The 24834-nt window shown below is 41.2% G+C and overlaps 1 protein-coding gene across 1 annotated transcript; it reads right to left on the bottom strand.

Annotated features, from left to right (window-relative positions):
• Positions 1–7581: 7581 nt before the first annotated feature.
• ZNF33B (zinc finger protein 33B) lies at positions 7582–21699 on the bottom strand. Its single transcript, XM_028156912.2, has 5 exons — positions 21651–21699; positions 20195–20370; positions 17837–17972; positions 17466–17561; positions 7582–9668 (listed from the first exon to the last, which is right to left on the bottom strand). Exons 2-5 carry the CDS (start codon positions 20249–20251, stop codon positions 7582–7584), a joined length of 2376 nt encoding a protein of 791 aa, XP_028012713.2. The 5' UTR covers positions 20252–20370; positions 21651–21699.
• Between the last annotated feature and the right edge of the window lie 3135 nt (positions 21700–24834).

Here is a 24834-nt window from a genome sequence, read left to right as displayed (position 1 = left end):
AAAGAGGAAAGTGCATGAGACAATTTAATTGTTTAAGAGACTTTCAAGAGTTGTGTTTCCGAACTCAGCATCAGTATGGCCAACACAAATCTCTAAGAGATGATGAAAAATGAAACAACTGGATTCCAGACTCCTTTTCTTCACTAGCTCCGCTGAAACTTATATAAGCACTTAAAGGCCCACCCCTCATGTTTAAAGGAGCTCATCATTGACTATGGCCCACAGCACAAAATTGTGTAGAAAATCAAATCAGTGAATACATAATGAAGGGACTTTGATGGCGCGTTAAGATGGATGGGAGTTGACGCAACTCTTCTGAACACACTGAATTCCAGAGAATTTGCAGATCTTGATTAAAAAATAGAATGGAAGTTATAATCTAAATTTGATACAAAAGTTCTACCTATTTGTTGAAATAAAACAAGGAGAACAAAAACTATGAGAATCAAAATAAAATAATAATTGAATGTGTAATTTGACGCAGTCTTTATAGTTAAATGTTAGAAAACAATGATCTCTTGTTTTGAATTTCCTGAAATTAAAATGGAAACTAAATCTCCTATCACTATTAAATGCTCTTTGGGATTAAAAACAAAAAGGCACAGAAAAGTTGAACCAGCCTCCCTGGGGTGGCTCAGATGGTTGAGCGTGGACCTATAAACCAGGAGTTCATGGTTTGATTCCGTCAGGGCACATGCCTGGGTTGCAGGGCTCAATCCCCAGTAGGGGGCATGCAGGAAGCAGCTGATCAATGATTTTTCTCTATCATTGATGTTTCTAACTATCTCTCCTTCTCCCTTCCTCTCTGAAATCAATAAAAATATTTTTTAAAAAAATAAAGTTGAACAGTCCAATCAAACAGTGTGAATCCTTATTCTAAAATATGACAGGAGAAAAACACTAAGCAAGGGAGGAACCAAGATGGCGGCATGGTTAAACAACTAAACTGCTGCCTCGCACAACAATTTCAAAAATACAACTAAAAGACAAAACGTCTATCACCCAGAACCACGGGAAAGCTGGCTGAGTGGTAGATTTACAACTAAGAAGGAAAAAGAAAGGAGCACAAACACTGAAAAGCTGAGGTACGGAGGCGCGCGAATCGGGCTGGCGGCGGGCGACTGGGTGCGTGGTTTTTCTTCAACCCGCAGGGAGATAAGCTCCCAATCACTCTGAAATCCAGTTTCTGGGGAGACACAGGGGACCCAGACACCTACGGGGAGAAGCTGGACTCTCAGCCATCGGGTCAGAAAGTGAGAGTGACTTTTTTGCAGAGGTGCGCCCAGCAATCATTGTTTTACTGCGCTGGAACTCGGGGCGCAGGGACTTGGAAACGTGGAAAGGCAGAGACGGCTGACGCCAGCCATCGCCGTTGGCCACGCCCCAGCCTAGTGACGCCCTGAGACCCCACCCAGCCCTGAGACCCCGCCCCGCACATTCTACAAACCCACCCAGGCTCCACACATCGGCTTTTGCATATAAATGGCCTGTTCTGTGGCAGCTTAACCAAATAAACTGCAGCTCCAGTCAGACTGCTCCAAAACCGCCCAAGCAAAGGAGGAGAAAACTAGTTCTTGCTGTAGCTCCTTCTGGAGGACACACAGTACACAAGGGTACACCAAGAGTGTCCACCTTAGGTAACTGGGAGGCTGACCCATTGAACCAATAGGACATCTAGTACACAAAGCTACCCTACCAATTCAGGGAAGCAGAGAATATGAGAAGGCAAGGAAACAGATCACAAACCAAAGAAATGGAGGAGAACAAGCGACTGGACATAGAGTTCAAAACCACGGTTATAAGGTTTTTCAAGAATTTCATGGAAAAGGCCGATAAATTCAATGAGACCCTCGAGGGTATGAAAAAGGACCAACTAGAAATTAAACATACACTGACTGAGATAAAAAATATTATACAGAGACCCAACAGCAGACTAGAGGATCGCAAGCATCAACTCAAAGATTTGGAAAACAAAGAGGCCAAGGACACTCCTCCAGAGAAGCATGAAGAGAAGAGAATTCAGAAAGTTGAAGATAGTGTAAGAAGTCTATGGGACAACTTCAAGCGAACCAACATCAGAATTATGGGGGTACCAGAAGAAGAGAGAGAGCAAGATGCTGAAAACCTATTTGAAGAAATAATGAATGAAAACTTCCCCCACCTGATGAAAGAAATAGACTTTCAAGTCCAGGAAGCACACAGAACCCCAAACAAAAGGAATCCAAAGAGGACCACACCAAGACACATCATAATTAAAATGCCAAGGGCAAAAGACAAAGAGAGAATCTTACAAGCAGCAAGAGAAAAACAGTTAGTTACCTACAAGGGAGCTCCCATACGATTATCAGCTAATTTCTCAACAGAAACCATGCAGGCCAGACGGGAGTGGCAAGAAATATTCAAAGTGATGAATAGCAGGAACCTACAACCAACACTACTCTACCCAGCAAAGCTATCATTCAGAATTGAAGGGCAGATAAAGAGCTTCACAGATAAGAAAAAGCTAAAGGAGTTCATCACCACCAAACCAGTATTATATGAAATGCTGAAAGGTATTCTTTAAAAAGAGGAAAAAGAAGAAAGATAAAAAATTATGAACAACAAATGCATATCTATCAACAAGTGAATCTAAAAGTCAAGTGAATTAAAAATCTGAGGAACAGAATAAACTGGTGAACTTAATAGAATCAGAGGCATAGAATGGGAGTGGATTGATAATTCTCAGGGGGAAAGGGGTGTCTGTGTGGGGAGTACAGGAAGAGACTGGACAAAAATCATACACCTATGGATAAGGACAGTGGCGGGGGGAGGTACGGGGAGGGGAGGGGTAGGAACTGGGTGGTGGGGAGATATGGGGGGGAAAAGGAGAAACAATTGTAATCTGAACAATAAAGATTCGTTAAAAATAAATAAATAAAAATAAATAAATAAAATATGACAGGAATATGAATGGAAAAAAGTAATTGAAAGTGTGAAATCAATAAAATTAAAAGATTATACAGGCAGAAAACAACCAAAAAAATAACTGCAGGAAGAATATTAAGTTTTGGTGCTGGAATTATTTTTAGAAGTCCCCATCAAATGGCACTCCCCCTTTGCTGGGGATCATAGTGCAGAGAATTTTTTTTGCCATGAGGAGCTCAGAGTATCATTATCTCCCGCCTGCCTTTAAGTGCCCCCAAGGACCAGGAATTGGAATCATATGCATATAGAAACCCACAAGTCAGCAATTTTGTAACAAGGAAATAAAAACTTTATACTATTCTGACTAACCATGAAATGGAATTAGAATAAAATGTACTAACAAACTGATAAAAGGAGCTCACATACTGACAATTTTCTTATAAGCATATTGTAGGCATCAGCAGTTCCAGTTTCTGCTTGTATAAGAAATGGTCTTGACCACAAGCTGATGCAGGTCACCCAACTGCAGGAATTTGGCTAGCACTGACCAGCTCATTATTAGATCCATATTGGAACCAACAAGGACACTGCCTGCACATCCATAGCTTCTTCCCCTGGTTTCTTTGTTTGCTTTCCTTCTCCTTCCCTATAAAAACGCCTGATATGTAAAGATGGTTTTGAAGACATGAGGCTGCCATCTTCTCAGGTTGTCAACACCTGAATAAACCTCTTTCCTTCTCAACCAGAACATGTATCATGAGTTTGACTTCCGTGGAAGCAAGCAGCCTGACTTGTGGGTTATTTTCCCAGTTACAATTTTGGGGAGCCATCCAGGACGTGATGGAAGCCCCCCATCAGTAAGTCCCTGAACTTCCCAGGCTGCCTGTAGCTGACTTACCCCATGACAGAACTTAAAAGTCATGATTCTGTGAAAGAACTTAAGAGTCAAGACCATTTCTTACAAAAGCAAGAACTGGAACTGCTGATGCCTAGCAGCTGCTGAGTAATTTTTTATTCAGGACTGCCTCTCTCCCTTGGTGCTGGTTGCCTGCCACATCTAACCGGGGGAAGGAAACAGGTGTTAGTGACAAGCCCAGAATGGGTAAGTCTCTAATGTGCATGACCAGGAGACCCTGATGTGCCACTTGGGTTCCAAATATAATGAGCAGAAGTATGACTTGAATCATAAAAAGAGTCATGCCTCTCAATCAACTCCCAGCATTGAGTCAGTTTACAGAACCAGAGTGTCTCCTTCTTGAGGAAGAACCCACTACGCTGTCCAAAATGTATGCTGTCAATCTTCCTCCAGCATTCCCCAAAAGAACCTATAGCCCTTTACTAGTATGACCGTGCATTGGGTAGAAGGAAATCATCAGACTTTGGGGAATTCCCAAACACTACTCTGAACTTATGCTAATTCCTAGTCACCCAAAGTCACTGCAGTACACCTTTCGGAGTAGGGGTTCATAGAGGTCAAGTGGTCAATGGAGTTTGAGCTAATGTCTATCTCAGTGAACCCAGTGGGTTTCCCACACCCATAATGTAGTTCCTTCAATTGTGAAATCCATAATTGGAATAGAAACACCAGAAATTTTCAGAATTCCCACAATGGTTCCTTGACCTGCCAAGTAAGAGCTGTTACAGCAAATCTGGCCATGTGGAAGTCACAGAAACTGCCTCTGCCTATGAAGATAATATAACAAAAGCAATACTGCATTTCTGGTGGGACAACAGATATTAGTGCCACCATCAAGGTCTGGAAAGATCCAGGGGCCTACTACATCTCCATTTGACTTACCTTCTTGGCCAGTGCGGAATACATATACATCTTAGATAATGACAGTGGATTATCATAAATCTAATCAGGTGGTGAATCCACTCGTCACGGCATCTCCAGATGTGGTTGTTGTTACTAGAACAAATCAATACCTCCTTTGGGGCCCAGTGTGAAGCTATTTACTGGCAAATGCTTTTTTTCTCTATAACTGTTAATAAATACCATCATAAACTGTTTGCTTGCTGCTGAAAAGGTCGGCAATACACCTTCACTGCTCTAAGAATGGTATTTACAACTCTTCATCCTTGTATCAGTCTGGTCTACAGAAATCTGGATTATCTTTCTCTTACATCATACATCTTGCTGGTTCATTACATTAATGACATAATGTTGATTGAAACTATTGTGCAAAATGTAGCAACTAGTCAAGACACACTGGCAAGACACTTGTGTACCTGAGGGTGGAATATAAATTCCACAAAAACTCAAGGGTCTGCCACCTTAGTAAGATTTCTAAAGGTCTAATGAAGGAAAGATGGCCAAAGTCATGGATCCACATCGACTCACTGGTATACTTCAGAGGGTTCTTTTCTCTGATCAAATTTATAAATTTCTTCCTCCAGAGAGCCTCCAATCAGGATCATCAAGATTAGGGGCCTTCTCCAAGGCAATGATTGCTTCATAGGGCTGAAATCACACTTGAATTAACCCCTTTCCTATACCATATGGTGGGTGTCTCCCCTCTAACCATAAGGATGCACTACTGTATATACATATACAAAAATTAACTCAAAATAGATCCAAGATCTAAGAGCTGAAACAATAGATTACATGGAAGAAAACATAGGTACTAAACTTATGGACCTTGGTCTTGGAGAGGATTTTATTAATTTGACCCCAAATTCAAGGGATATAAAGACAAAAATAAGTCAATGGGACTATCACACTAAAAAGCTTTGTTGACCACAAAAGAAACTGCCAACAAAACAAAAAGGCAACCAACCAACCCGGCCAGTGTTGCTCAGTGGCTGAACGTCGACCCATGAACCAAGAGGTCCCTGGTTCGATTCCTGGTCAGGGCACATGCCCAGGCTGTGGGCTTGAGCCCCAGTAGGGGGTGTGCAAGAGACAGCCAAGGGGTTAGGCCACTTTTTCATTTCTAACATTAGCAATTTGTGTCTTCTCTTTTTCTCAGTTAACCTAGTTAGAGGTTTAACAATTTTATTGACTTTCAAAGAACCAGCTTTTGGTTTTATTAATTTTCTTGATAGGTTTTGTTTTCAATTTCACTGATTTCCACTTTGATCCTTATTATTTTTGTTTCGCTTAATTTGTTCTTGTTTCCCAAGATGGAAGTTTAGACTATTTGTGTAATCTATAATCACTAGATTGTATAATCTTAGATTACTTGTGTAGCTTAATGATGTACTTGAGTAAACCACCTTTACACTATCCATCCCTGTTCTAGCTCTACTCTGTCCCTACTCCAGTCTCAACCCTTCTACTCATATAGTCAAAAGTTTCTAAGGGCCCAGTATCTCAGACCCCTGAATTTACAGCCCAACCTATATCCCTGAGTGTCATCTAGTCTGTCTTTGGCTTCTCTCCTGTACCCTATCTTGGAGGGCAGCTGATTACAGAGGGTTTGGACAAAATTTAGGCTGAAGGCTAGAGTAATCACACATGTGCAGTCAAGGCACCCCATGGCTTGAGATGAACTGAATGAGAAAAGAAAGGGGCAATAAGACTAGGACCTAGACCTCCCAATGCAGAATACATATTTTTAAGTGGTTGACATTAGCTTTGCAGTCCCACTTTTAAACTATTGCTTCAGGCCCTACACACATGGGGAATGTACCTGATGTAACTACTACTAAACTAGGAATGCCTATTTCCTATTCGCAATTATATTAAGTTCCATTATGCATTTTGAAACACATAGTTTTTATAATGTACCACTTATACATACATAAGTCCTGTGAATTCAAAGGATGCTTCACATATACATTTAATGCTATTGCCCTGATTACTCAACTTATCCCTGCTTTCTAAAAGCTTCATATTCAATGGTTGCCAGGATTTGGGTTGCAAAAGGGTATAATTAAAACAAGAGAACTTCTTGTGGTAAAATCTTTATTCCTTTGTAAACCTGATGAAATACTGATTTCAGATTTCTTTTTTATTTTGTAACCTGACTATGCTGATGATTATTCAAAATGATAAAATTTCATAGAACTACAAACAAAAACATATAGTGCATGTAAAGATGGGGAAAATCTGAATATGATCTGTATCTGACATAGAAGTAGGGTGGCTTCAATTACTTGAGAACATAATATAGTTAGGTAGGATATAATCATTAGAAGAAGCTTGGTAAAAGGCACAGGAGATTTCTATATACTATTATTGCAACTTCTTGTGATTCTCTTTCTTCATTTTGCTATGTCTTTTTTGTTTTGTCTTAAAGCTTTACATTATACAATATAAATCTAAAAATTACAGTTTATGACATCAAAACAAAAACACAATTATTAATACTACATTACATCTAAACAAAATTTTCAAACTATATGTCTCAAATTGACAGATTTCTCCCCAAATATAAATCCTGACACAACCTACTTGGAATTTTTGCTAAAAACTTTTACAAAATCAAAAAATTTGTAGGGTTTTATACAAGTAGTTACTTCACATTCAATTGAATGTTACTTCTTAACAACACTGTCCTCCTTTTGTTGCAGTCTATTAGTTTGTCCCATATCATCACTTTGGAGTAAAATTAGGCTAGTTTGTGGATGAAGGTGACTTTATTCAGAATATTAAGAGAACTTTCTCCACAGCATGAATTCTCTGAGTTGTAGTGGGTGCTGAATTGTGGCTCAACATTTCTAATATGCATTTCAATCATAAAATTTTCCTCCCATGTGTGTTCTCTGATGTACAATGAGGTTTGACTTCTGCGAGAAGTATTTTCCACACATGTTACATTCATAGGGCTTCTCCCCTGTGTGTGATCTCTGATGTTTAGCAAGGTCTGATTTTCGGTAAAAAATTTTCCCACATTCATTACATTGACAAGCCTTCTCTCCTGTGTGAGCCCTGTGATGCACTGTGAGGGATGATTTGTGACTGAATGATTTTCCACATTCATTACATTTGTAGGGTTTCTCCCCTGTGTGTTTTCTTTGATGTAAAATAAGTCCTGACTTCACACAGAAAGATTTGCCACACTCATTACATTTATAGGGCTTTTCATCTGTATGAGTTCTCTGGTGCACAATTAGAGCTGACTTATGACAGAAAGCCTTTCCACACTCACTACATTCATAGGGTTTCTCCCCTATGTGAATTCTCTGGTGCTGAGTCAGCTGTGATTTCTGGCAGAAGGTTTTCCCACATTCACTGCATTCATATGGCTTCTCCCCTGTATGTGTTCTATTATGTTTTGTTAGGTATGATTTATTATAGAATATTTTTCCACATTCCTGACATTCATAGGGTTTCTCCCCCGTATGTGTTCTATAATGTTGAGAGAGGGTGGACTTATGGCTGAAGAATTTTCCACATTCAGGACATGAAAAGGGTTTCTCCCCTGTGTGAGTTCTCTGATGTACTGTGAGGTCAGACTTCAAGCAGAAGGTTTTTCCACATTTGTAACATTCATAAGGTTTCAACCCTGTATGAATTATCTGATGTCTGGTGAGTACAGACTTTTGGTAGAAAGCTTTGCCACATGTATTACATGCATAGGGTTTATCCCCTATGTGAGTTCTCTGATGTTGTGTAAGATGTGACTTCTGACAGAAAGATTTCCCACACTCAGGGCATTCAAAGGGTTTCTCACCTGTATGAGTTCGCCGGTGCACTGTGAGATGTGAATTCATACAGAAGAACTTCCCACATTCATAGCATTCATAGGGTTTCAGACCTGTGTGTGTTCTCTGATGTTTAGTGAGATCTGACTTCTGGTAAAAAGTTTTCCCACATGCATTACATTGATAGGGTTTCTTCCCTGTATGTGTTCTCTGGTGTAATGTGAGGGCTGACTTGTGGCTGAAGGCTTTCTCACATTCATTGCATTCATAGGGTTTCTCCCCTGTGTGTGACCTCTGATGTTTAGTGAGGTTTGACTTCTCCCAAAACTTTTTTCCACATTCATTACATTGAAAGCTTTTCTGTCCTATATGTATCCTCTGATGTCGAGTGAGGTGTGACTTCATCCAGAAAGTTTTCCCACATTCGTTACATTCAAAGTGTTTCTCTCCTTTATGAGTTTTCTGAAGTTGTGAGAGGTATAACTTCCTCCTGAAATTATTTCCATTTTCATTATAATCACAGTGTTTCATATATGACCCATGAGACTTTAAAAGTGTAGAATTCACACATAAGGATTTCCCACAAACACTAAATTCATAGTGATTTTCCTTTAAAGGCATTATCTGATGTAATAAGAAGGATGGGTTCTCGCAGGATGTTCTTCCATATTCATTATATTCACAATCATTCCCATCTGTGATATCTCTCTTGTGCATATTAAATATTGCCTTTTCACAAAAGGTTTCTCGATATGTTTTAAAATCAGAATTTCGCTGCAAAGTTTGAACCTTCTCATGTTGAATAGGGTCCTCATTATGACTGAAAGTTTTCCCATTTTTAAAAAATTCACTTTTCTCTCTAGTATGAGTTTTCTCATGTATAATATTGAATTGTAACTTTCCACAAGCATTAAATTCATCAGTCTTCTTTCCTAAATAGTTTTTCTTATTGATAATCAATCCTGAAATATAGTTGAAACTCATTCCACATGAGTCACACTGACAGAGTATTTTTCTGGAAGTAAAAAAATCTGTATCCAAGCTATACGGTTTTCGTATTACATTACTTTGTTCTTTAATCAGTGTTTTGTTATTCATGAACACAAATTTCCACACGTGGTGAAACTGGTTGTCTTGGCTCCTCTCTGTCATGTAATCAGGTTTCCAGATGTCTAGAAATAAGAAAATTAATCTTACACATAAATATTAGCACATTTCTTATGAATGTGACCTATATACAAATGCTTTATGTTGTAGCTGACTTTGATGTCTTATCCAGTCTCCAGGGATGAAAGTAATTGCAAGTACATATATTTTTCTATTTTGGGGGATTCGGGTGAAAATAGACAAAAAGAAAAAAACTTGGAATAGTGGAAGAAGGGAGAGAAAACTAGCTATTAGAACACATACATTTTGTTTCCAATGTCTAAGGAACAATAGCAACTGCTTAAACCTGAATCTTCCAGGTATCCTCCAAAAGAATGATAAGGATCTATATAAGGAGAGCAAAAAAATTACCTATAGTAACCCATGACTTTAGCGTAACTAGGATATACAGAATACTACTAAGCACAGTCACCACTAAGTAAGGACATAAATATTCAAATATAGAAAATCTATGGAAAAAGTTAGCTGGAGACTATGGCAACCACATGCAAAATAAGAGACAGAATCCTATATAATAAAAGCGTAATATGCTAATCGACCGAATGGCGGAACAACCAGTTGCTATGATGTGCACTGACCACCAGGGGGCAGCTGCTCAACGCAGGAGCTGCCCCCCTGGTGGTCAGTGCACTCCCACAGGGGTAGCGCCACTCAGCCAGAAGCCAGGCTCATGGCTGGCGAGCACAGCAGTGGTGGTGGGAGCCTCTCCCACCTCCGCTGCAGGCAGGTGGTAAGGAGCGAGGGGTCCCGGACTGCAGCAGAGGTGGGAGAGGCTCCCACCACCTAAGCTGGACTACACTGATTGGTTTTGTGAATGTTGAACCTATTGCAAGAGGGATGTCTGACTGCCAGCTTAGGCCTGATCCCCGGGCCTAAGCTGGCAGATGGACATTCCCAGAAGGTTCCCGGACTGCTAGAGGGTGCAGGCCAGGCTGAGGGACCCCCTCCCCAGTGCACAAATCTCGTGCATTTGGCCTCTAGTTTAAACATAATTAAGTACAAATAAAATTACTCCCAGAAAGAAAAAGTCCTATTGTCAGTGGGAAAATGCTAAAATGATGTTTCAGCTCTGAGAGATAAGCTCAGACTACTGGGAGATCCAAAAGAGGGAACTAAGGAGGCAAGAGCTGAATGAAGTGAGGAATAAAACTATAAAAACAACAAAATTACCTTAGAAAATAGGACTTAAATTACAAGGAGCTTGTTATGGACAGAATTATGCCCCTCCAAATCCATATGTTGAAGCCCTAATCCCAGATGTGATGGTATCTGAAGATAGGGCCTTGGCCAGAATCAAACCCAGGACCCTTCAGTCCGCAGATTGACGCTCTATCCACTGAGCCAAACCAACTAAGGCCCCATTTCTTTCTTGATATTGGTGATTTGTCAATATTGCCAGAAGTTTATCAATTTTACTGTTTTTCTCCCCAAAGAACCAGGTTTTTCATTATTTTTTTCTATTTTTTTCCTATTTTCAACTTCACTGATTTCTGCTCTTAATATTTTAATTTTCTTCCTTCTACTTGCTATGGATTTACTTTACTCTTTTCCAGTTTCATGAGGTAAAAATTTAATTATGGGTTTGAAACCTTTCATCTTATCATTAGTTGCATTTGAGTACTATAAATTTCCCTATCAGAACTGCTTTAGCAGCCTCCCACATATATTAATACTAGGGGCCCAGTGCACGAATTTGTGCACCTTGAAAGGAACTGTGGGCCGCGAGGCTGCAGTGGGCACAGGGGCAGGTCTTGGCCCATCTTCCGCACCCCTGCCCAGCCCCTCCCACCGTGGCCCCAGTCTCCTGTCTGCCAGCAGCCCTGCTCTCGTGCTGCTGCTCCCACGCGCTAACAGTGCCAGCCCCGCTCGCACCCGCTGATGGTGTGGAGCAATTGGGGGAAGCACCAGCAGCGGGTGCAAGTGGGGCTGGCACCATCAGCAGGTGCGAGCAGTGGCTGCTGCCCCAATCGCCCCTCAGGAGCAGGGGGATGTGGAGAAGCCCTCAGGGGCGATCGGGGCCGGCAGCTGCCACTCGCACCCATTGACAGCGCTGAGCGATTGGGACTGGCACCAGACGCCAGCAGTGGGTGTGAGTGGCGGCTCCAGCGCTGGCAGTGGGTGCAAGCAGGGCCGTTGCCAGCAGTGGGTGCAAGAGGCAGGTGCCAGCCCCGATCACCCTTCAGGAGCAGGGGGAGGTGGAGAAGCCCTGAGGGGTAATCAGAGATGGTGCCAGGTGCCAGCAGCGAGTGCGAGTGCCGGGAGGGACCACGGCACATGGGCACAAAGAATTTTCAGTAACCACCAGAGGCTCGCCCCGATGACAGCGACCAGCGCCCCGCCTTGGTCTGGTGCCCCGCTCACCTGCTCCACCATCCCACCGCAGTCGATGCCCGTCATGTTCCGTGCACACCCCCTGGTGGTCAGCACACATCATAAAGACCAGTTGTTTGGTTGTTCTGGTTGTTCTGCCATTCAGTCTACTTGCATATTAGCCTTTTATTATATAGGATGGTGTGTTCTCATTCAGTGCTATGCATTTTTAATATTTCTTTTGAGCCCAAGCCAGTTTTGCTCAGTGGTTAGAGCGCCAGCCCTCAGACTAAAGATTCTCAGGTTTGATTCCAGTCAAGGGCACATACCTCAGTTGCAGGCTGAGTCCTGCCCCAGTTGGGGTGCATGTAGGAGGCAATCAATCAATGTGTCTCTCACATTGATGTTTCTCTCTCTCTGTCTCTCCCCCCTCATTTCCATTCTCTCTAAAAATCAATGGAAAAAAATATCCTCATGTGAGGATATATATATATATATATATATATATATATATATATATATATATATACATATATACAGATAGAGAGAGAGAGAGAGAAAGCCTTCTTCATTGATCCATGCATTATTTATAAATATCTTGTTTAATTTCCAAGTATTTATTTTTCTCTTGCCTTTCTGTTACTGATTCTTAGTTGGATTTCATTATAGTCAGAGAACATAAGTTACTCAGCAGAATTTCAATTCTTTTAAATTTATTGAGGTTTATTTATGCCTCTAGTTGTTTTATCTTTCTGAATGTTCCATGGGCACTTGAAAAGAATGTCTTTCCTGCTGTTGTTGGGCAGTGTTCTATCAATTAAGTTTTGATAGTTTGGGGTTTCTAAAGAATTGTTCCATTTCTTCTATCCCCTGGTGGTCCTGTTCAGTTTTTCTGTGTCTACTGTTGATTTAATGTCTAGAAGTTCTACCAACTTTTATCCACTTCAAGTGAAATGTAAAACTTTAATTCAACTAAAATCCCTTTCCTCCTACTTAAAATATAATTGTATTAAGTTCCTCAAATCATATTATAAACTTTGTTCAAATGACTTCAGGAACTCATGAGAAGGAAACTGTCACATTTTTCCTACTTTTGCCATTTCCAATGTTCTTTTTCTTCTCTGAAGTTTCAAGCTTTCTTGTGTTATTCCCTTTCTATTTAGAAAATGTCCCCTAGCCACTTCTTTAAGGTAGGTTTGCTAATAACATTTTCTCTTAGTTTTCTTTTGTATAATAATATCTTTAGTTCACCTCTTTAATGAATATATTTTCCAAGATAAAAAATTTGTTTGAAAGTGCTTTTTTTTTCAGTAGTTTAAAAAAAAAAAAGTGCTATTTCCTTCTAGCCTCACTGGTTTCAGATAAGATATCCACTGCCATTCCCAAAGGTAATGTTATTTTCCAATGTCTACTTTCAAGATTTTTTCCTTTGGTTTTCAGAAATTTAATTATGATGTGCCTTTAGCATGGATATATTTGGATTTATCTTCTTGGAAGTTCAGATTCTTGAATGAGTAGTTTTATATCTTTTGCCAAATTTGAGAAGTTTTCAGCCATTATTTATTTAAATACTTCAACAACACTCTCCTCTCCCCTTCTGTTACTCTGATGATACAAATGTTAGTTCTTTTATCGCTGCCCCACCTTCCAAATACAGAGATAATCCAAACTCTTCTCATTGCCTCTATGCCTTCCAATTTTGTTTAAGTAACCATAGTCACTCATAAGGAAAACTATAATGGTCCCCTGATGAGCTCTCTATGCCCTTATGCTCTTCCCAATATTTTCTCAACAGAGGTGAAAAAGATCTTATATAAATCAGATGTTGCTCATTTGCCAAAAATCCACCAATAAATTAAGAATAAAATTGAAGTCTTTAATAAGGCTTATGATACTCCCATCTTTTGAATCATAGCTACCTGAATCATCTCCTGCCCCTCCTTTTGTCAACCTCAAAGAACACCAAGTACATTCCTGCCGTGGGCTTACCAGTTACTATGACCCCTGCTGAAAAGAGGTGGAATCCTCGTGGCTCATAGAATCATTTCATTCAAATTTTTGCTCTAATGGTGATCTCCTTAAGGTTTCCCCTAACTACTCTTCTTAAAGTAGTGCACTCAATCAATGTAACCCTGCTCTGATTTCTCTGAGAGATTTTACCCACAAAACATTTAATATATGCAAATATCTGTGTATGTGTTTAACCCTTTATTTTGATTAAAATATATTTAACATATAACATTGTGTAAATTTAAGGTCTACATGTTATTTTGAAACACTTACATACTGTACTATGATTGCCATTGTACCAATAATTAGCACCTCTATCTTTAGATAAGTATTTCTTTTTTTTTTTTTTGGAGTTGGAATAATTAAGTTCCAGTCTATTAGCAAGTTGGATGATTATAAAACAATACTATTCTCCTATATATAGATCTCTAGGGCTTATTTGCTACTCTTTGCAAGGTTGTACCCTTAAACAACAATTGGCCTATCCCTACACACACTATAATCTGCTAACCCCCATTTATTCTCTGTTTTCAACAGTTTGGCTTTTTTAGATTCCACATGATACCATACAGTACTTGTCTTCCTTTGATTTATTTAGCACAATGGCCTCAAGGTACATTCATGTTGTCACAAACAGCAGGATGTCCACAAATAGCTAAATATTTCAGTGTGTGTGCATGTGTGTGTATGCATATTTAGCTTATATCCATTCTTCTTTATCCATTCAACCACTGATGGGCACTCAGGTTGTTTCTGTATTTGGATATTGTGAATAATGCTGCAATAAATATGGTAGTGCATTTATCTCTTCAATATCCTGTTTTTATTTCCTTTGGGTACATACCCAGAAGTTGACTTGTAAATCACAGAGTAAATATATTTTTTAATTTTTTAGGAACCTCCATACTGTTTTCCATAGTGGCTAAATGAATTCCATTCCCTCCAACAGTGCACAAGAATTCCTTTTCCTACACATTCTTGCTAACACTTGCTACCTCTTGTCTTTTAGATGGTAGCCATTCCAACAGGTGTGATATGATATCTCACTGTGGTTGTGATTTGCATTGCCTTGATGGTTAATGATGATGAGCATCTCTTCATGTACCTGTGGCCATTAGCACTACTTTTATAAACTCATTAAGAGACATTACTTTTCACTAATATACTCTTAGCTCTTAGAAAATGACTGGCGGGGGGGAGGGGGGGGAATAAGGACACATTTGTAATACCTTAATCAATAAAGAAAAAGAAAAAGAAAAAAGAAATCACAAGGAGATACCACTACATGCCCACAAGTGTGGCTTCAAAAATGAGAAAGACACTCCTCATGTTCACCAGAATGCAAGACAATTGCTGATGAAAAGGTAAATTATTTCAACCACTTTAAAAATTCATTTGGCGCCCTGACCGGTTTGGCTCAGTGGATAGAGCGTCGGCCTGCGGACTGAAGGGTCCCAGGTTCGATTCCAGTCAAGGGCATGTACCTTGGTTGTGGGCACATCCCCAGTGGGGAGTGTGCAGGAGGCAGCTGATCGATGTTTCTAACTCTCTATCCCTCTCTCTCTTCCTCTCTATAAAAAAATCAATAAAATATATTTTTAAAAAAATAATAAAATAAAAATAAATAAAAAATAAATAAATAAAAATTCATTTGGCAGTTTCTAAAAGTTAAGAAATATGCACATCTAACCTAAGGTTGAGTTAATCCTACTACATACTTTTATCCAAGATAAGAGTTATGTCCACAAAAGGTATATGTACAAGAATTTTACTCATGCCCTAACCGGTTTGGCTCAGTGGATAGAGCCTTGGCCTGCGGACTCAAGGGTCCCAGGTTCGATTCCAATCAAGGGCATGTACCTTGGTTGCGGGCACATCCCCAGTAGGGGGTGTGCAGGAGGCAGCTGATAGATGTTTCTCTCTCATCGATATTTCTAACTCTCTCTCCCTCTCCCTTCCTCTCTGTAAAAGATCAATAAAATATATTTTTTTAAAAAAAGAATTTTACTCATAATAGCAAGACAGAAAAATGGAAACAACACAGGTTTCCATCAGCAATGGAGTGGATAAACAAATGGGGATCTATCATACAGTGAACAGTTATGCAGCTGAATCTCAGACACCACGGTGGCTAAAAGAAGACAGACAAAAAAGTACATCCTGGAAAATTCCATTTGTCTGACATTCAAAGGCAAATGCACCTATGGGTAATAGAGATCAGAACCATGAGCACACCTGGCAGGGAGGGGACTGCCTGGGGAGAGATATGAGGGGTCTTCTAGGATGATGAAAATCGTCCATGTTTTTTATTTGGCTGTTGGTCACAGGCATATAACTATATAAAAATTCATTGAGCTATATACTCTAGATTTGTATGCTTTATTTTATATGTAAAATCTCAAAAATAAAAGATATTAATTAAAAAAAGAAAATGATTGGCACATAGCATGTACTCAAAAATTATTTGAGAGCCCTAGCCGGTTTGGCTCAGTGGATAGCGCGCCAGCCTGTGGACTGAGGGGTCCCAGGTTCGATTCCAGCCAGGGGCACATGCCTGGGTTGCAGGCTCAATCCCCGGTGGGGGGGCATGCAGGAGACAGCTGATCAATGATTCTCTCTCATTATTGATGTTTCTCTCTCTCCCTCTCCCTTCCTCTCTGAAATCAATAAATATCTATATATACAAAAGCCTCAGCGACCATTACAACCGAATGACCGGAATGACCAGAACGACCGGTCAACCAGTCACTATGATGCACACTGACCATCAGAGGGCAGACACTCAATGCATGAGCTGCCCCCTGGTGGTCAGTGTGCTCCCACAGCCAACCTCCTGCTGCCGGCCAACCTCCCGTGGTCCCTCCCCCCAGCCAGTCCCTACCCCCAGCAGGTCGGCCCTGATCCGCCCCGATCGGGCAGGCCAACCTCCCTCGGTCCCTCCCCTTGGCTCTCCTCCCGATCGGTCTGGTCCCAATCAGGACTGGGCGAGATGGCCCCAATTGGCCCTGATCACCAGCCAGGCCTACCTGTGCACAAATTCGTGCACCAGGCTTCTAATATATATATATATATATATATATATATATATATATATATATATATATATATATATATATTATTTGAGGGAAAAAAAAGAGTGTATGAAAGAATGCCTGATAACAGCAGGAATGTAGGGCAGTGGAGGTAAGGTGAGCAACTGAAATTGTTCTGAAAAATATACCGTAACTAAAATAAACAGTGTAAAGATGGAAATGGGGAAAAATTGGAGTAAAATTCAAAAAGTAAATAAAAAAGAACATTTTTTTTTGTGAGAGTGATATCTGGATGTTTGATTCAGGAATCAGCATTCTCAGTCATTTCCAAGGATTAGGACCTCTAAAGAGGTATTCTTGAAAAAATATTTCCAAGTTGTCAACCTCTGGATTAACCAAAGGAAAATAACAAATCCCTTGATATCCATCTGTACGTACACACTAACTCACCTGGAAACCTCTGGCTTGGGAATTCTTCCTCCAATATCCATGGCTCCTCTCCTTGCTCCAACCTGAAGATCACCTCTGGTTTGGTAACACAATAGCCTGTAAAGTGAAATAATTTAGGACTTGGACAGAAAGCCTAGATGTCGGGGACTCTAAAAGAGGAGGAAGCTCGGGAGCTGATCGATGGAGGTGCCACTGAACATTTTACTGGAGAGGGAAACACAAATATCTTCCTGGTGCCCTCAGGTGGTCAATCAACATTGATTCCTGAGTTCCAATATTAACTATCATTAAACTCTATAGATTGTCCCTATGCTTCATGATTGGGAGGATTTTAAAATGCCGTTCAGAATTACCTAGTAAACAGACCTTACCCACTGCGACAAGGTTGCTGTAGTTCTCCAGCATCACATCTCTGTACAGGGACCTCTGAGTGGGGTCCAGATGCTGCCACTCCTCCTGGGTGAAGCCCACAGTCACATCCTTAAATGACACTGATGCCTGGAATTTCTGATCAATGTGAAATGTTCAGAATTAGGTAACATGGAAAAAGATATATGGAACTAATCCTTAACATGATTACTGTTCAGAGATGAGCAAAATGGTTTGCATACCTGGGTTGTTGTGTATTTGGTCTCCAGTCGGGGAGCGTAGGGAAGGCAACCGACCGATATTTCTCTTTCACATTAATGTTTCTCTCTCTCTCTCTCTCTCTCTCTCTCTCTCTCTCTCTCTCTCTCTCTCTCTCTTGCTCTTCCTCACTCTAAGCATGTCCTCAAGTGAGGATTAAAAAAATAATAAAATTATATCCTTTCATCACATCTCTTTTAAAGATTCCAGATGAATTATGGTACTAAATATTAAAACAAATTTGGTATTTTTAGACAAAATATTGAAAAATTTCATTAGGCCCATGGGGTAAGGAAAATAAGAATTAAAAAACTGAAGACACAAAAGAATGTATCACAATATAAAAGTTTCAGAAAGCATACCATTAAGTTAAAAGAAAAAAATCATACTGAGAAAAGAGAATTCTTACAAAACTCAGGCGAACACCTGAAAAGCCATAAATTTATGAAAGTTTCACAACTTCAATGATCAGACACAAGAAAACTAAACAGTGACATTTTTCATATATTAGTGTAGAAATAATTTTTTATATCTGGAGAGGAAGGAGGAAAAGTAGTCTTCTAATATACCTAGAAAAATTAGAAATCCTCAAATTCTACAATTCAAAAATATTAATCATAAGACCTAGAGCAGTGATTCTCAAACGTAGTAGGTCAGCATCCCATGGATGCCTTATTAAAACATGACTGCTGGGCCTCGTCCCAGAATTTCTCTTCCATGAGGCTTGGAATGGGGCATAAGAATCTATTTCAAACAAGTTTCAGATTATGCTGCTGCTTCTGGTCAAAGAACCTCACTTGAGAAGCTCTGCTCTAGAGTCTGGAGATACATTTGCGTTTGTGCAGAGAGAATGAAAAGGATGTTCACAGCAACATTATTTATATTACTGAAAAATAGAAATTACTTAAGTGTCTACCAATAAAATAGAGTATCTAGACCAGTGATGGTGAACCTATGACACGCGTGTCAACACTGACACGTGTAGCCATTTCTGATGACACGCGGCCGCTAAGGCGGCCGCATGCCGAGGATGAAACATTTGCTGCTCCTGAGGATGAAACATTTGCGAAATAATGTTTTATCCTCAAAGTGACACACTACCCGAGTTATGCTCAGTTTTTTGGCGAAGTTTGACACACCAAGCTCAAAAGGTTGCCCATCACTGATTTAGACTATAGTGTTGCCATACAATGGTGAGTTGGGGGAAAATGTGTATCATATATCCATTAAGATAATTAATATATTTTTAAAGCACCCAAAACAATAAACTGTATTGTTCAACTATCTACATATTTCTTCAATGAGATATAGAGATAAAATGAAAAGACTAATGAACAAGGATGAAAACTTAGAACTAAAGGAGGGACACGGTGAGGAAGACTCCAAAAGAGGGCCATCAGCAGAGCTGTATGAGAAGAAGACAAAGGAGACGTCCCAGGAGAAAGCAGTCAGCAGGGTAATGTAGCTGTTGTTCAAGATAGATAACTGCAGTTAAGTCACTGGTGACCTTTACCTGGGGAGGTTCTAAAAAGTGGAGGGGAAGAGCCAAGGCAGAATGCTATGGGATAAAATTTGACTGCGAAACCCAGAAACATTTACTGGAGAACTTAACTTTTAACCATTTGCTGCACGCCTTACATACACAGCCCAGCTAAGATAAAATCGTTATGGAGAGTTTTCGCAACAGGCATGCAGGCCATTCATACCTCTAAACATACTAGGTTTTATGCTAGGAACAAACAAGACCATCATAAAAGTGATTGTTTGGACTACCTCTTGGACCCTTTTGCTTCCAGTGAGGAACAGATTGAGGCACTCATTGGGTCTTGAACAGAACTTATCTGTATCCAAGTGCCTCCCTTTCTGCCATGGTTATCAGAAACATCAGAGACATACTTGCAAGTCAACCTGGAAACTCTAATATATATTAACAATCAGTATAAATCTACAGGCCAGTGGTGGCCCTACTAGGGATCTGTTACTTTACCTTTTCGGTGAAGTTTGACTTTTATCTATTACTAATTTCCCATCTTAACATATGGACTCTTTGAAATCACACAAAGTCTATTGTAAAATAAAGTGGAGACAAACAAACAACTTACCTGGGATTTGTTCATTTTCTGGTGTTCTTGCAAAAGTGTAGGCAACTCTGAAGACATGCTGGGTTACAAGAAGAATGGAGTCATGAAAGATCTGGCCTGCCTGGCAGCTCCTGACTTCTCCTGCCCTGGGAAGCACACCCCCCAGTAGATAGGAGGAATGTCAATATCCCTTTGACCTGCAGAAGGTAGAGGGAAATGGTGAAAGACAACCCATTTGACTCTAATATAATCATACTAGTGACCCGGTGCACGGATTCGTGCACATTGAAAGGAAATTAATTAGAAGGTGGCCAGGAGGGCGGGACTGGGCGAGATGGACCTGACATACCCTAGAGCCAACCTCCCCGCGGTCCCTCCCTGCCCTCCCTCGCGTTTGTGGAGTGAGCAGGGTCCCTCTGGCAGGTGGGGTCCCTCAGCCTGGCCTGTGGGGATCCGGCCAAAACCAGCTCTCTGACATCCACCGAGGGGGTCCCAGAGTGCAAGAGGGCACTCTGCAAAGTTGCTGTCTTACAGGGTGTGGAACGCAAACATAGGTGTGCAGTAAACCAGATTTGGGCTGACAGTGCCCCAGCAACACCCCCGGCTGAAGGTAGAATTGTGCAGGCCCGTGAGGAATCGGGCTGCCTCCTCTCTGGTTTCAGGGTGTGTCACCCAAGAACCGCCACTGCCAAGTCACTGCAGCTCAGCAGCTCCTGCGTTGAGCATCTACCCCCTGGTGGTCAGTGTGCATCATAGTGACTGGTTGGACAGTCGGACACTTAGCATATTAGCCTTTTATATATATAGATAGCTTTGGGGCATAAAATGTTTAGTGGGTTAATATAAATATTTGCTTCCTATGGATTTTTATTTTATTTTATTTTTTATATATATTTTATTGATTTTTTACAGAGAGGAAGAGAGAGGGATAGAGAGTTAGAAACATCGATCAGCTGCCTCTTGCACACCCCCTACTGGGGATGTGCCCGCAACCAAGGTACATGCCCTTGACTGGAATCGAACCTGGGACCCTTGAGTCTGAAGGCTGACGCTCTATCCACTGAGCCAAACTGGTTTCAGCTGCTTCCTATGGATTTTTAATAGTTTAAGTCTCCCTTGGTGGTCACAAAAAATTTAAGTGACAAACCTGATTAAAACAACACACCTAATGAAGGAATATTAACCCTTCACCAAACCTGTTGTGAAGAACACTGAGGGATAAGCTGTTTATCAATGCCCCTACTACCGTTACTAAATTCTTTAGTTAGTGACTCCTAAGAAGGCTATAAAAAGCAGTGCTTTAAGGAAAGGTCTTTGTTTTAAGTTATCTTTGTTGTCATTTCTCAAAAGGATCTTTTACACAAAGCTTCTTTTACTTGTGTGGAAAAGCAGACGGTAAGTACTAGCTTAGGAGTCAGGAGATCTGGCTTTTGGTCTCCACCGCTAACAAAGCTGTCCTCCTAAATGAGTCACTAACCTTCAGAGGAAAAGCGAGGCACAAAGAGCTAATCCGTGAAACTTCTTTCTGAATGCTAGTGCTGGTCAGGGCAGCGCCCCAGCATCTACCAGGACGCAGGGATGGGCAGACTGGCGAGCACTGCAGATCCAGAAAGGGTACCTGGGGACCCAGGAAACTGTCTGTCTGCAGAAGAATAACGGAGTTAGCGGCGACAGCCCTGGAGCCTTTCACCCCAGACCCAGCTCCCCAAGGAGCACGTCACGCACACGCACACCCTCCTCCCACAGCACCACGCCCTCCGCACCGACCAGATGCACCCCTCACGCCCTCCCGTGGCCGCAGAACCGTCCTCTCCGCCCTGTCTCCCCGCTCCGCGAAGAAGTGGGTCACGTCGGGGGTGGGGGGTGGGGGGGGAGGTTCTGGGTCCCCGTCCCGCCGCCGCCCCAGGGGACACAGAGCTCCTCCCAGGCGCTGCGCGAGCCCCTCCGTCCTCGCCCAAGCCTCCTGCGCTCACCTGCGGCTCCCTCCTCAGGTGACACTGGCCCCGGAGATCGCAGAGCCACGGGGACCCCAGTACCGCCTCCTGAGCGAGGCCAGAGACAGCAAACAGAAAAAGCAAAAGGCGACAGTGCAGAGGGAGAAGGCGGTCCTAGGCATGCGCAGAAGACCCGCACGCTGAGCCCGGACTGCCTCTCCCTCCAGTCCGCGCTGCCAGCTTTCGGGATGGGCGGGGAGGTGCAACCTCAGCTTGGAAGTTTGGGGAGGTCTGCCATAGCTCCCTGGTTCCGTCAGGGGCTCCCCGAAAAGTTATGGATAACAGCTGAGTTCTTCGTGCAGCCAGTGTGCAATTCAGACACAAAGCTGTCAAGGGGAGGCAACCTGCATGTCAATTTCACTTTTTCAAATCCTGGGAGATAGATCCCAGCAATAGAGTAGAAGAATCGAATCTAACCCCATCACCGATTGCAGGGCGCGGGGGAGAGTGTGTGTGTGTTTTGGGGGGAGGAGCGTGCAGCAAGAAAGCTAGTCCATCAAAATCCTGTAAGCAATAAACGAAAATTGCAGATAAATCAAGAAAGAGACACAACCCCCCAAAAAATAAATATCTTTATTCATTTATATAAATACTAGAGGCCCGATGCACAAAATTTGTGCAAGGGGCTCACCCCGCCGCCCCTGTGTTGGCCTCTGCCTTGGCCGCTGCTGCTTTGTCCCTAAGCTTGTCTGGTCTAATTAGCATATTACACTTTTAATTTTATAGATATTCTTTCGTCTGTGACAAAGTTACTTGACAAATAGAGATACACCCTTTCATAGATCAATATCCTCTGACAAAATTACAATAATAATCTCAACAAATTTTTGTATGTACTTTTTTCTTTTTAATATATTGTGTACGATACAAAAGTATTCTTAACTTCATCTCAGATAAATAAAAATCTAAATTAACAGCCAGGGAATATTTTAAAAGAAGAAAAATGCCTAAGAAATACCAATATGGATAAATTATTATTCAAAATAGTTTGGCATCTGCTTAATGGGAACACTATGGCCAAGATTGTTTTTAAAAATCTAGTGTAATAAATGTACCACTTCAAAACAATGAAAGAAAGAATGGAGTATTCCAAACAGCAAGTCATTCCCAATAATTTGGAATAAAGGTTATATACATAAATTATATGTGATAGAATTCATGTGGATTCAAGATTTGAAATGTTTAAACCACTGTTAAGTACAATAAATGAGATCGAGAAGTTATGACACCAAAGATAGAAACGATAAATGTAATATCTGATACATTTTATTATAGAAAAAAATAACTCAATTCTAATTTAAAAATGTTAAAAGCAAGTAAACCAAAAAATTATATTTTTACTATTTGAAAGAAAATGCATATTAATTAAATAAGGATATCTTTAAACCAATAGAAAGAAAAACTTAAAATGGGCTATAGAACTGACCAGTAATAGCCCTGGCTGGGTGCTCAGTCGTTTGGAGCATTGTCCCATACACCAAAAGGCTGTGAGTTCGATTCCAATCAGGGCAGTTGTGAAGGTTGTGGGTTTCATTCTCCAATGGGAGGCAATCTTGATGATTCTCATATAGATGTTTCTCTCTCCCTCTCTCTCTAAAAGTCAGTTTACAAAAAAAAAAAAAAAAAAAAAAATCCTTGGGTGAGAATTAAAAAAAAAAAAAAAAGAACTGACCAGTAATAAAATTAAAAAGAAAATGCAAATGAATATTATTAAAAAGTTAATTATGATCATTAAGATGCAAATGTTTAAGTAAAAACATCTAAGATATTTATTGAGATTAAAATTTTTAATTTACTTTTTAATTTATATACACCAAAGTTCACTCTATTTGATGCAGTTTTATATGTTTTGACAAATGCATAGATCTGTGTAACCACCACCACAGTAAACAACAGAATTGATTTCATCACTGCCCAAAACATTTCTTTTTTTTTAATTTCTTTATTGATTAAGGTGTCACATATTTGTCCTCATCTCCCCATTCCCATCCCCCACCCCTCCCCACGAATGCCCCAACCCCCTGTTGATCTTAACCATTGGTTAGGCTTGTATGCATGCACACAAGTCCTTTGGTTGATCTCTCCCCCCTCTCCCCACCCTCCCCTACCCTCCCTCTGAGGCCTGATAGTCCGATCGATGCCTCCTTGTTTCTGGTTCTGTTCTTGTTCATCAGTCTACGTTGTTCATCATTTCCCCTAGATGAGCGAGATCATGTGTCACTAGAAATATACTTATAAGAACTGAATGTGAGACGAGCAATAATAGTTATGCTGACAGGCAAATGAATCAATCTGTAGTGAGTTTCTTTCTGGACCAACAGTTCTTTTGAGACCCAATTTCAATGTCCACCAGTTCCATATGTGTACATGTCGGCACTGACCCCTCAGCTCTGGATGGTGGACAAATGGTGGTAATGCAGGTCCGACTCTCTCTGGTTTGGTCTCGGCCGGACCCAGAGGCATGGGCTTCACCCGGATTCAGGGGCGTGTGGCCTCACCTGGACCCAGGGGCTCGTGGCCTCACCCGGGCCCAGGGGCACACGGCCTCACCCGGACCCGGGACCCAGCCTCTCCCGGATCCAGGGGCACACGGCCTCACCCAGACCCGGGATCCAGCTTCACCCGGACCCAGGGGCGCGTGGCCTCACCCGGACCCAGGGGCGCGTG

The sequence above is a fragment of the Eptesicus fuscus genome, chromosome 17, assembly GCF_027574615.1.
Source record: "Eptesicus fuscus isolate TK198812 chromosome 17, DD_ASM_mEF_20220401, whole genome shotgun sequence".
Classification (NCBI taxonomy): Eukaryota; Metazoa; Chordata; class Mammalia; order Chiroptera; family Vespertilionidae; genus Eptesicus; species Eptesicus fuscus.
Note: the sequence above shows the minus strand (reverse complement) of the source record. Positions and strands in the feature narration are given on the sequence as shown.

Coding starts and splice junctions, on each gene's coding strand:
- ZNF33B (XM_028156912.2), bottom strand. CDS start 20,251: ATGTCTTCAGAGTTGCCTACACTTTTGCAAGAACACCAGAAAATGAAC. Junction 17,973..20,194: donor AGAAAATGAACAAATCCCAG/GTAAGTTGTTTG, acceptor CACATTGATCAG/AAATTCCAGGCATCAGTGTC. Junction 9,669..17,465: donor CCCAAGCCAGAGGTTTCCAG/GTGAGTTAGTGT, acceptor TCTTATTTCTAG/ACATCTGGAAACCTGATTAC.